General features: G+C 41.2%; 1 protein-coding gene across 3 annotated transcripts; it reads right to left on the bottom strand.

The window, feature by feature from the left end:
• Positions 1 to 11,020, bottom strand: ATPSCKMT (ATP synthase c subunit lysine N-methyltransferase). Of its 3 annotated transcripts, XM_061588050.1 has the most exons (5): positions 10,911 to 11,020; positions 8,037 to 8,338; positions 6,009 to 6,146; positions 2,270 to 2,320; positions 1 to 177 (listed from the first exon to the last, which is right to left on the bottom strand). In XM_061588050.1, exons 1-5 carry the CDS (start codon positions 10,999 to 11,001, stop codon positions 10 to 12), a joined length of 750 nt encoding a protein of 249 aa, XP_061444034.1. In that variant the 5' UTR covers positions 11,002 to 11,020; the 3' UTR covers positions 1 to 9. The 3 variants fall into 3 exon arrangements, with proteins under 3 accessions (XP_061444034.1, XP_061444043.1, XP_061444052.1); XM_061588059.1 differs by lacking the exon at positions 2,270 to 2,320; XM_061588068.1 differs by lacking the exons at positions 1 to 177; positions 2,270 to 2,320 and adding an exon at positions 3,911 to 4,344.
• Positions 11,021 to 12,737: the final 1,717 nt, after the last annotated feature.

Raw genomic sequence — 12,737 nt, 5'->3', positions numbered from 1 at the left:
TTAATTGTATCATTTTCTTATTCTCATTCTAAAAGATTCTGAATCATATGCCCACACAGTGTCAATGCCCTCTCCAAAATTATAATTTGGCCTCCAGTGGGGGAAGGGAAAACGGCAGGCAATAACCCTGGCATCTAATCGTAGCTCTTCTCCAAGCTTCTTCTCTAGTTGTAGCATCTGTGAAGAAACAAAAGAAAATTAAAAAACCTTCAGATGACATGGAGGACATACATAGAGGAGACAATGCGCTATGGGACATACATACTAGATAATGTATGGGAATACAAAATCAAGTGAGGACTTAAATAGCAGAATACTTAGAACCTTGGAATCACCCTTGGAACACTACAAAGAGGACAGAAGAGCTAGGAAAGGCATGCAAGAATTAAAACAATAGGTTTGCTGAATGTGAAAGAAAAATGCTGGCTGTGTAGAAACAGATAAATGCTGGTAGCAAATCAGCACAAGAAACGACAGGTGTAGCCTGTGATGAACACTCTGTAGAGGAAGGAACTGCTACCAATATAAAGAGAATAAGATAGACCTAGGTTCATCCTTTCCAGGTATAAAATCCTGGAGACTTAAGATTTTTTTCTGTTTTTAATTTTTTAAAATTTTCATTAAAACCACCAAAGATTATCAGGTTTGGCTTTGAATATTGTTAAAATTCATTCTTCTTTGTTTCCCTTCCAATACAGAGATATTGGTCGATTCTTAATTCTTTCCCAGCCTAAGTATTGTAATTTCTGATTTGCCCCTCTCTTAGGTCATCCATCCTCAGTTGTGCTGCCTGTTGTTTTTATGCACCTCATTTTGCCAGTGTTTTGCCTTTGTCACACTCCCTTCCCTATTTCTTTACTGGATCCAGTATAAATTACAGATTGAGTACATCACTATTTTTTGCCTTTAGATCTCATCATTCCTTGGTTCTTCTTGTCTTTCTTCCATTCTTTCCCTTTATTTGCCTTCTCCTCATGCTTCTTATTAGATACCTTTCTCTTATATAAACATTGTGTTACTTCTATTTCACAACTCCCTCTTTTATCTGTAACTCAGTGACATCTCCCCAACATTCGCACCTCTCTCCTGGCAAGTGCTGAAAAGGTCTCTCCCTCTGAGTCTTGAAGCTTTCATCTGTGCCTTTTTCTTATTCCATCTATTTTTATTTAAAATATTTCTAGCCTACCTTTCCTTATATAGTTCAAGGCAGGTCTTATATCCCTTTCCATTTTCCTAATTGTTTTTATAAGTCTGTGGGTTGCTTTTGGTCTTTCTAACATTAAATACTGCATAGAGCCTAGAGTTGAACACCACCACCACCACCACTACTAGTAGTAGTAGTAGTAGCAGTAGCAGTAGTAGTGGTGGTAGTGGTAGTGGGTCCCAAAGGAGGAAAATGTGATGACTGTTCACAATGTTTTTATTCTCAAAAGTATATATCAGCCTGCTTACCCTTTTTCTGTATCCAGGAGGCCTTTGTTGTTCACTGGGGCCCACATAAGGAACAGTAATGGGAAAGGATGGGTATTGACAAAAATATTATGAGGAACTGGGTAAGGAAGACTTGGCCTAGAAACAAGCTTTCAGTTAAAGGCTTCACTCAACAAGAATTGTTCTGTTCAATATTTTTGACAAGGATCCTTCAGGACAAAGTCAAATATCTGTTTCCTCCACCAGAGATTTCCTTGTTATGAAGGCGCTATGGAAAATAAAGCCGCTAGATTATATTTGAGATTAGCCTAAAGCCAATGTTGAAAACTAATACTAAATATGCTACAGTATTTGAAGCAAGCGTCTTAAGAAAAGTCTTCTTTCTGCTTCCGCACAGTGGGGGAGTGAGATCACTTCCACCTGTCCCTCCTCTGGGTCTATGAATAGAGTCTACATGCATAGAATTCAACTTGCAGAGTACCAATCCACACATAATAAAGATTGCACAGGCTCAGCCTATGTGCACTGGACACTCCATACAGAGTACCTATTCAAACTTCCAAAGCGTGAATGTGACGTGGGCCTGGAAGAGGGATAAGGGTGCTCAGCCTGGAAAGTAGGTGGGTATTATCCTATGCTCCCATGGCACAGGGTCCTCTGCATCTGAAGAGTTGAATGAAAACTTCTGTTGTTTCACCTTTTAGCAGCAGATGGTATTACTTAAGTTTTTTGCAAGATGAAACAATGGTTCTGTCCTACCTATTCATTATCAAGAATCTCAGTGATTTCTATATGCCAGCATTCTGAATAATCTTATGGTTAAAAAACAGACACTTACCATTTGAGGTACTCCAAATATAACAACATTTGTATACTGGGAAAAACTGACCTATTAAAAAAAGGAATTGGAAATATTCACCCTTTATAATTGCACATATAAAGACTATATGTATGTAATGTGGGAAAATGTTTACCTAGTTCATACATCTACATTCTATAAGGATCAGCAATTCTATATCTAAATTAAATTAAACTTTTCCTTCCACCTGTCTCATGGCAGAAATGATCAACTATTCTTTGACTGCAGTCAAATATTGGAAACAAAATGGAAAAAGCACCAAACTGAAGGCAGGAAAGAGAGACAGGCTCTGGTGCTGTGTAGATCTATTGTATGTTCAACGTGTTTCAGAATTTATCCTTCTTCAGGAGCAGTGGAGATCTGTTTTCTTTACTCTATCCAGGCAATTCAAATTCTTTGTCCAGCTCTACACTAAACACAACTAAACTCAAATGCTGCTGGTGTCCATAACGAGTGTATAAATCAGCCCAGCTGCACAATCATTGCACGGACAAATTTGACTGATCCAGCTGGTATTTACAGTGACTGACTGACATGTTCAGTGGTTACATAAAGTCAGCCAAGTTTCATACAGGACCCTTGTTTTTGATTTTATTTGAACTCAGAGAAATCCAAATCCTCATTCAACCCCAGAGGTCCCAGACCTTTCAAGGGGATAACCCAGAATAGCTCTCTCCTGCTGAGTAGTCTATCATTGCCCACAACTCTTTCAATGGCCCAAAATGTTATATCATTTGCCTTGTGTTGTTTCTCAACAAAATGTCTAACCAATGGAGCACCCATTCTTTGATGTCTTAAATTGCAAATATGTTCCCCAATCCTAAATTTTAATGGTCTCGATGTCTTCCCAACATAAATCCGATTGCAGGGGCAGGAAATGAGGTAAATAACTCCTGCAGAGTTGCAGGTAAAGAATTCCTGGATTTGAATGTGCTTTCCAGTGTTGGGATTGACAAAAACATTTTTCTTTTGGGTGAATTTGCAGTATGAACAGTGGCCACATGGATGGTGTCCTGTTGGACTGGATGTGTGGAAAATCATTGATTGACGCTTGTTATCACCACTCCTTACATAGTCTGTATGAATCAACCAGTCCTTGAGATTTCTTGTTCTTTTGAATGCTACCATTGGCTGTGTTGTCAGGCCTGGCAGGTCCTGGACCAAATGCCAATTGGAGCTAATGTATGTTTGGAGTCTCTTAGTGATCGGATTGAATGGAAGGATGCATGCTGTACGGTTCTGCACTGTTCTTTTTTGAGGACATAACAAAATGTCAAGTTTGCAGGCATTAGCTCTATGCATAGCTGTCATTCCGTCATTTTCCCTGGGAATGGAGTGGGACAACACACTCAGCTTCTCCAAAGAGCATCTGGATAAACTACTTTCCAGACCCTCCATTTTTGAACAGACAGTTTGCCCAGAACAATCCTCATGGAACAATTTATTCAAGCTACATAAGAATAAAATAAAAAATGAACTCCATGCCTCAACTCTCATAGAGTATTGCAGACACCAGCGAATTCCAAGAGGCCTTAGAATTCAGGAGGAACTAGGCATGTTTCAAGAAAACCAGTATTTCAGCAAAAAATGGTGTGCTGTACTTAATAAATGTTCACAGGATTTAATGATTTTATTAATAGAAACGTGCCTCCAAATGAATGAACCTATACAAGTCAGCATAGATGAAGAAGTCAAGGCTCTTAAAACATCATACAGTTCAAAGATTATGACCACAAACTGGCGTCCATGGATCAAGATCTCAAAAAGTTTCATGAAGAACTCAAGGATTTCAAACATAACAAATTCAACAGGGACAAAGAGGACTATGACAATGATCGTGTATATTTGTGGCTACAGAGGTCCAAAAAGAGAGTCACTTTCGCACGGCAACATGACTCATTCTCAGATTGGGAGTCGTCAATGGGAGAAAATAGTGATATCTCTACTAGCTCGGTACAGCATCATTTATTCAGGATCCCCCCAGGAGACCAAAACGTACAGATACACGACGAAGGGGCCAAAAAAGATACTTGGAAGAACATTCTCCCAGACAGCTAAGGAGAAGGAAACCATAGTTGTCAATTTATCGGACAAAGAATTATCAGAAATAGAGAGTTCTGGAAAAAAGTTTGTCATTTGTTCCTACGCCAAAACACGATTTAGTACAGACACGCTTTGATCTATTCCAATTTTTTCAAAACATGAAATTGAAACATTACTTCCAAAAACAAGGTACCATATGCCAGGATGCACAATCGAGATTTAGAACTCCCTCCACATTCATGCCACCTGGGCCAACAGACCCAGCCATCCAGATATATGAACGACGAATTCTGCAACAACTTGAGACTCTGGAAGCAACTGAACATACACCATGGTACAATATGACCAAAATAGAAATGGATGCGTTGCAAAAATTGTCAAAAAACGCCGACATAGTTATCAAGGAAGCAGACAAGGGGGGTGCAATTGTAATTCAAAATTGTAAGGACTATGAGGCTGAGGTCCTTTGTCAATTACAGGATCAGATCTCGTATGCGCCAATTGCATTTGACCCTACTAAAGAAATAAGTGCACACATCAAAGACATTCTGGAGGAGGGCCGTATCATGGGGTGGATCAGCACTTCTGAGTTTGAATTTTTGGCCAAGAAAAACCCCAGGGTCCCCTTATTTTACGTGCTGCCAAAGATTCACAAGGGCGTCAGTCCTCCCCCTGGTCGTCCCATAGTTTCAGGCAATGACTCCATCCTGGAACCATTGTCTCAGTTTGTTGACTATTTTTTAAAACCTTTTATTCCCTCTATGGGATCATATGTGTGGGATTCCACAGAAAATAGGCCCAATCAAGATTCAGCCTGAAGACATCCTGGTCACCATGGATGTCATATCTTTATATACAAGTATTCCACAAGATCAGGCACTGGATATAATTTTTGATGTATTACAGAAACGTGAAGTACGGAATCTACCAACTCATTTTTTGACCCCTTTGGCTGACATAGCTTTACGGAAAAAATATTTTTCATTCAACAAAAAGTTCTTTTGGCAGACCAAGGGGGTGGCCATGGGATGCCCCATGGCTCCAGAGGTTACCAATGAACTCCATGCCTCAACTCTCGTAGAGTATTGCAGACACCAGCGAATTCCAAGAGGTCTTCTCTATCTTTAAAAGTTGTGTAGGGGGAAGGGAGAATTTCACCTTGTGGTTTTTCCCATTACAGTGTTGCAAGAAAACCTGCACTTGGCTGAATTTTCTCTTCTTTTAAAGATACAGAATCATCCTCAGGCCCTGAACCTGGCAACCCTACTGCAGTTCAATGGGAATTTTTTCCCAATGCAATAGCAGGTGGAGGGCCCTGATCCAGATCAAGACTACAATGGGGCTTGGGTGTAGAAGGACTAAATGTCCCCCTCCCACATCTCTTCTTAGGGTAAATAGGCATTGATGATTGCATGAATGGTGTCACCTCTAGTTTGGCCTTGGCAGACACAAACGAAAGGGGTGCTGAAAGGAGAAAAGGGAAATTGCCAGTTTGTCTCTGGTTTTAATTTAATTTAATTTAAAATGTGTGCTCCACTTTTCCTAAAAACAGTCCAGTGATTCCACTGGAATTTTAATATATGTATGAAGCATTTTTAAAATGTTAAAAGCCACACCTAATATTGTAATTGACCATTTTATTTGCATCACTGAACTATTAAAAATATTCACATACCTTCCATAAGTCTGAAATGTAAAATTTGGCATCTTGATGAACTCCTTCTCTCCAGGCACAGTACCTGGAATACCATACCAACCAGGGATTTAATTCATAACCAACAGCTTTGAATCCAACTTTTGCAGCTGCTATTACCTGCATAAAGATAAATCAGTGTTTGTTCAGTACAAGAAACAGATTCATTAGAATACAATACTTTGTGAAAATACAGAAAATAATTTAAGTAAAGTGAACATGCAGCAGGATCTTAAGCATGTACAGTGTTGTATATTAGGGTTGCCAGGTTCATGGCCTGAGACTGATCCTGTATCTTTAGGAGAAGAGAAAGTCAGCCAAGTGCAAGTGTTCTTGCAACCCTGTAATGGGAAAAACCACAAGGTGGAATTCTCCCTTCCCCCTGCACTACTTTTAAAGATACAGAAGACCTGTTGGTTGCCAGGCCCAGCCTCCAAGAGGTCTTTTGTATCTTTAAAAGTTGTGCAGGGGGGAGGGAGAATTCCACCTTGTGGTTTTTCCCATTACAGGGTTGCAAGAACACCTGCACTTCGCTGACTTTCTCTTCTCCTAAAGATACAGGATCAGTCTCAGGGATAGAACCTGGCAACCCTATTGTATATTGAGTTCAATAGGACTTAATTTCTAATGTGCATATATAGGATTGGAGCTGTAAAAAGGAAGGTTTCTCATTGCTGAAGCAATTATTTATGAGACTTATATCCTGCCCTTCCTCCCTAAAGGAGCCCAGTTACTTGAAAATCTTAGTTTTGCAGATATCCGAACAAGTAGATTTAGCTCATCATTTTAATTGGGGTCTGTCAATTTTGTTCATAACAAGCAGATGAGGCGATAGTTTGGACCCACTTATTAATAGGGTTGTCAGGTCAAGCTTTGCCTTTGTAACAGACTACAATGGTGTAAGAAGATGGAGATGCAACTTCTTCCATCATGCTCCTTTCTTGGTCCCATTGCCCATATGCCTATTGAGAGATTGGCAAAGCAATCCATAACTACCCGCGCAACACTGGGCGGGGTTGTGATGGACTGTATGGAGGTCGCAGAGCTTGGAAAAGTTACTTTTTTGAACTACAACTCCCATCAGCCCCAGCCAGCATGGCCACTGGATTGGGCTGATGGGAGTTGTAGTTCAAAAAAGTAACTTTTCCAAGCTCTGCTTTGCTCCCCTAGATGAGCTGGTCTCATGCCAGCTGCCCAATGGGGCATTCCAAGGGCAGGGATGAGCCGGCCTGGATTTGCTGGATCCTGAGCTGGTCTCACGATCAGTGCCGGCTGGCATTAGGCCTCATCCAGACCTAGCTTCTGTGCCAGCCTGGAGATGGGGCAGAGATTATGTCTAATCATTGTGCCCCTCCTTCCACTGTGGCTGCCATGAGCAGGCAGACTGAAGATGCAACAGTTGCTCTGCTGCTCTGAAAATCTGGGGGGGGGGGGAAGGAGGAGTCAATTGCAGCCTGAATCAGAGAGTGAAGCAGCCACAGCCACTTTCTCTCCCTCTCATTTTTCCTTTAGTCCTTTTGTCCTAGGACTAGAATACACATGGAGTCCCAGTTGCTACAGCAGCAAGGAGGGATGTACAAAATCCTGGAGGGGGGGGGAGTGCAGTAAAAGTCAAAGTGCTTCAATGCTCAATTCAGCAGCACATTTACAAGTGGGAGGGAAAACTCTGGATTGCAGCTGGCAACTTTACTGATGTATTTTATAGCTGAGAGACAGCGCACATGCTTTGCATGCATAAGGTCCCCAGGTCAATTGGCAACACCTCCAGTTAAAGAATCTCAGATAGCCAGACTGGGAAAGACTCCTCTGCCTGAGACTGGACAATACTGGACTAGATGGACCAATGTATTAGTCGAGGCAGCTTTATGTGTTCCTATGTATTTGCCAGTTCCATTCCTATTTTGTTGTATAAAAATACAAACACCTTTTACACAGTGCAGCATAAGTCGACATACACTTGCATGGCTCCACAGTTCTTTTCATAACAGCAACAATCTGGTTTCAACTTACAATGCGTCCATCACCACTACCTATATCAACCAAAGACCCATTTCTGCCCTTTAGCATGTTTAAGACATTTTCAATCTGCTTTGATGTTGCGGGGACGAATGGCAGGCAATGTTTCCTCAGCGCGGGTGCAATAAACGGCGTGGCAACAGAGTACAGAGCCACTAATGTCCCACCAATAATACTGGTGACAAGTAAGCCCCAGTTCCTTTGTTTAGAGCCGTCATTAGTGTAAATCGATGTCAAAATATCTTGTGCTGCTTCTTCCTTGCCTCCAGGAAGTATTTTTGACATAATAAATGCACCTAAAAAAGGGAAAATATTTATATATAAACAAAAGAATATAAATTATATCCTAATGCGCTGATTTCAACAGGAGATATACTACAAAAAAAGAGCTCTGTTGGATCAGACCATCCAGTCTAAACATCCTGTTTGCATCACCAGACCAGCCAGATGTTTCTGGGAAAACAACAAACAGGGCATAAAGGCAACAGCTCCCTCCTGCCATTTGCCCCTCAATTAACTGGTATTCAGAGATATACTTCTAATAGATAAACTCATTATTCACAAATTTGTCTAATCCCTTTTTAAAGCCATGCCCCATCACCACACCTTATAGCAGCAAATTCCATTAGTTAATTATATAATCAAATATGTGTTTAAATCTCTCCCATCCACATTAATGGAATTAAAATTTGCCTGACTTTGGGTGGATCATGCCTCTGCTTTCTAATTTATAACATTAATTTCATTTTTGGATTTTGTCTCTTGTCAAGACTGCCTCAAATCATATTAATGAAAATGACTTATGAGAGAAACGGAGTTATGCCTCAGCTTTGTTCTCAGTTAAATAGTACAAAATTTACACACATAATCCATGATTAACGCATGCTACCCAAGCCTCACAAGATCTGAATAATGAAGGACGATCTTTCTTCAGAAATATTTCCTTTGGCATTTCTACTGTAACATTTATTGGTATTCCAACACTGGAAATGTTGATGTTCATACATAAATTGAATCCCATTTGCAAAGAAAGTTTTTTTGCAAGTCATATGATATATAAGCTCAGTAGGCAAATGTACTCCTTTCGAATGCATTAGCAGAATCACCGAGAATTAAGACACTTTTAGACGGATCCTATGCTTGCTTATGCAGAAGTAAGTTCAACTGGTTTGAGTGGGACTTACAGATGAGTAAGCGTGCATAGAATTAGGCTGTTCATTTCACTGCAAATTCTACATTGAAATGAATGGCCTAATCCTGTACATGCTTATTCATATCTAAGTCCCACAACCATATGTTACATATGTTGTGGTACAGGAAACAGCAGTTTTATGTTATAGTTGGCTGGAGGCTATGGCACATTATTTAGAAACCTATCCTTTTTGGGGCTGAGCCAGATGTGGATCAGAGATATTTAGAGAAGACTATAAGCTCCATCCTATGTTAGGCACATCTAAACCTTTTTATTTCAATTGTCGTATGCCTAATTCTGCATAGGATTGGGCTGTATATATTCATAATGAGCATGGTCTGACATAGCCTTTATACTAACAGAACAGAATAAAATACATGGCAATGTCCATTAAAGGCTATGTAACAAGATAATAGATAACACAATGGAATTCTGTAGGTCCAAAAAAAAAAAATCTAGGCCTTTGTAGCTCGGAGTGCCTTTTATCAGTTTTGAGTGATTTGCCAGCTGCAACCCCATCTGGATGGAGATAGCCTTGCTTCAGTTATCCACGTTCTGACAATCTCCCATTTGGACTATTTCAGTGAATTGTATGTAACCTTTGAAAACTGTCCAGAAACTTCCGTTTGTCCAGAATAGGGCTGTGAGATTGTTAACTGGAGCAGGACAGTCTGTTTCCAGACTCAGCTCAAAGTGCTGATGCTAACTTATAAGCCCTAAACAGCTTGGGACCCAGCTACCTGAACGATTGTCTCCTCCCATATGTACAAAACCAGACATTGCGATCATCCTATGCAGCCTTCATCTGGGACGCCCCACCAAATGAGAGCTGGCTGGTGGCTTTCACAGGGAATGGCCCTTTTCAGTGGTGGCACCCCAGCAGTGGAATGCTCTCCTCAGAGATGCTAAGCTGGCACCTACTTTATGGCCTTGTCACCATCAGGCAAAGAGCTTTTTTCTTTTCCAGACTTTTCAACTCTCAGGACAGAATCCAATTGGCCGTCCTAGTGCTGTTGGTTTAGTGGATGTATCTACTAACAGAGGTGGAGGGGAGACCATTTTTGAGAAGCAGATTCTCTTCTCACCACCTTAACCTCCCAGCACCCCAAAAATCTGTTCTGGACAGTTGGGGGATCCTCAGGAACATATGTTGAGAGGGTACTTGGGGATGCACGGGAGAACCTGCAAAAAACTGCCCTCTGCCTCCTAGTGGGCACCTCCCACTGAGGAAAAACCCTTGCCCGCAAAGGTAGAAACTGAATACAGTCCTTTATTTCAAAATCTAAAACCTGTTTAAGGGTGAGAGTTTTGTTATACTCATTTTATTTTCTGCTTCATACTTTGTTTATAGTTGCATTTTATTGTTGTTGTAACCTACCTAGAGAATTTTGTTATTGGAGAGCATATAAATATCACTAAGTAAATAAAATAAACAGGTCGTTGGTATTTGACCAGTGGGTCAAGACTTTCAACTAGGGTTTATCACAATTTCCTTTTTATTGTTATTCTTTCAAGTGGCAAAAGAGAGAGAGAGTATGGTGACTTTACAGAGAGAAAAGGTGAGGACAGTGAGAATCAAATATGTATGTATGCCGTCAAAAATGTAATTTTATGAGAAACAGTACTCATTACCAATATGCACAGGACGAGGCTATAAGCTTGCAAATCATACCTACAGCCTGATCCTATTCTTGTTTGCTTAGAATTCTGAGAGGCTCGTGCTTCAGGCTGCAGCCTAACTTGGAAGTACGACCCACGGATACCCATGGTACTGAATTCTGAATAACCAACACTACCCCCACCTGCAACGGACAAAACGACTCCCACATCACTTACGCAAAGAAGCACACAACCTCTTGGCGGAAACGCCAGGAAAACTGCTATTTCCGGTCCCAACTGACTGTACCATTACGACCACGAAGGGGGTGAACTGATTCCCTTGCGTTTTTCCCATTGCAAACAAACAAAAGGATATCACTGAATTTTAAAGACCCCCTACCTCAATGTTTCTTGAAATACGGACGCCTTGTTTTGTCTCAACAGTATCACAATTGTCACAGTGTGAAAAGAGGGGAAGGTGGGGGAACGCTGGGTTTAGGATCCTCCCAAGAGTGGTTGGCGCACAGAGATAGGAAAATGTTAGAAGGGCACCCAAACTATATGAAAGGCTGCCTTGGCACACAGATGCAAAATTTCTGATTTTTCTAGGACCTCAACCCCCCCCCCATCTCTCAGGGTGGAAGTGAGAGGAGCTCCTCAAAAAGACTGGAGAAATCCAGGTCTTTAGGTTAGCTGTGACTGGGCAGCAGCATCCTGTGAGGCGTCCTTCCCTGGCTCTCCCTGTCAGGTTCCTACCTGCTCGTGGTTACTGCCTGTCTCTAGGCACCACCAGGGACTCCACCAGTCCGGACCGCTCTCTCTTATGATTTCTCTCCCCGCTCTAGCACAGATCTCAACAGATCCCCCTGCTAGGCAACCACCAGTCACGTCCCAATACTAGTATTCCCAGAGACTCTGAATACTGGTATTGTTATTCTCTTCACCGCTGCCACCATTTGTTACAGTTCCCCTTCAGCCTTGGTCATTACCTTACCCTCCCTTCTGGTCTGTGAAACCCCAGCCAAGGATCAGGCCTTTGGTAAACCAAATTAAGTATTTATTAAAGATAACAAAACTAACAAGATTAACAAGATTTCTTCTTAAGGCACATAAGCATATGGTTTTACTCAATACTAATCCGAACTCCACCCCTCTCCTTCTTCACTCTCTCCTGGCAAACAACTCTCAAACCCCACCAAGCAATCCACTCTTTCTCTTCTCCCCCCAGATTCCACAATTCACAACCTCACATTCACCCAGATTTACCTGTCATCCTTTCATTTATACTGTCAGCCATTTTAAACATTCAGCCAATCATCAAGCATTCTATTGCCCATTCACTCCCCCTCCTCTTTCACTACTTACCATGTATACTCTAAACAACCAGCACTTACCATATATACACTAATATATAGGAACATCACACATCCTCCCCTTCTTTGTATGCTGAACAGACGCTTTTGGAATAACCCAGACATTTTACTCTTCTTGTCTCTTGATACATTTGTTGATCGTTGCTAGAGAAAGAATTTCACTTTTCTCAGCAATCAATCAATGTTCACCAATGTTGACAATTCTTTGTGCTCCAGTTGCTAAATGAATGTGGTGCAAGATGAAAATGAAATGGACTGCCTTCAGGTTGATCCCAACTTACAGGCGACCCTATGAATAGTTTTCATGGTAAGCGGTATTCAGAGGGGGTTGCCTTCCTCTGAGGCTGAGAGGCAGTGACTGGCCCAAGGTCACCTAGTGAGCTTCGTGGCTGTGTGGGGATTCGAACCCTGATCTCCTAGGTCGTAGTCCAACACTCTAACCACTACACCACACTGGCAAGCAAAAACAGGAGTTTATCATTTTTCTAACAGGGTCATTTAAAATGGAAAATGTTGAGTTTTAGTTTTTAA

Source organism: Rhineura floridana, chromosome 1 (assembly GCF_030035675.1).
Source record: "Rhineura floridana isolate rRhiFlo1 chromosome 1, rRhiFlo1.hap2, whole genome shotgun sequence".
NCBI lineage: Eukaryota > Metazoa > Chordata > Lepidosauria > Squamata > Rhineuridae > Rhineura > Rhineura floridana.
The sequence above is the reverse complement of the archived record's forward strand: the minus strand, read 5'-3'. Positions and strand labels throughout refer to the sequence as shown.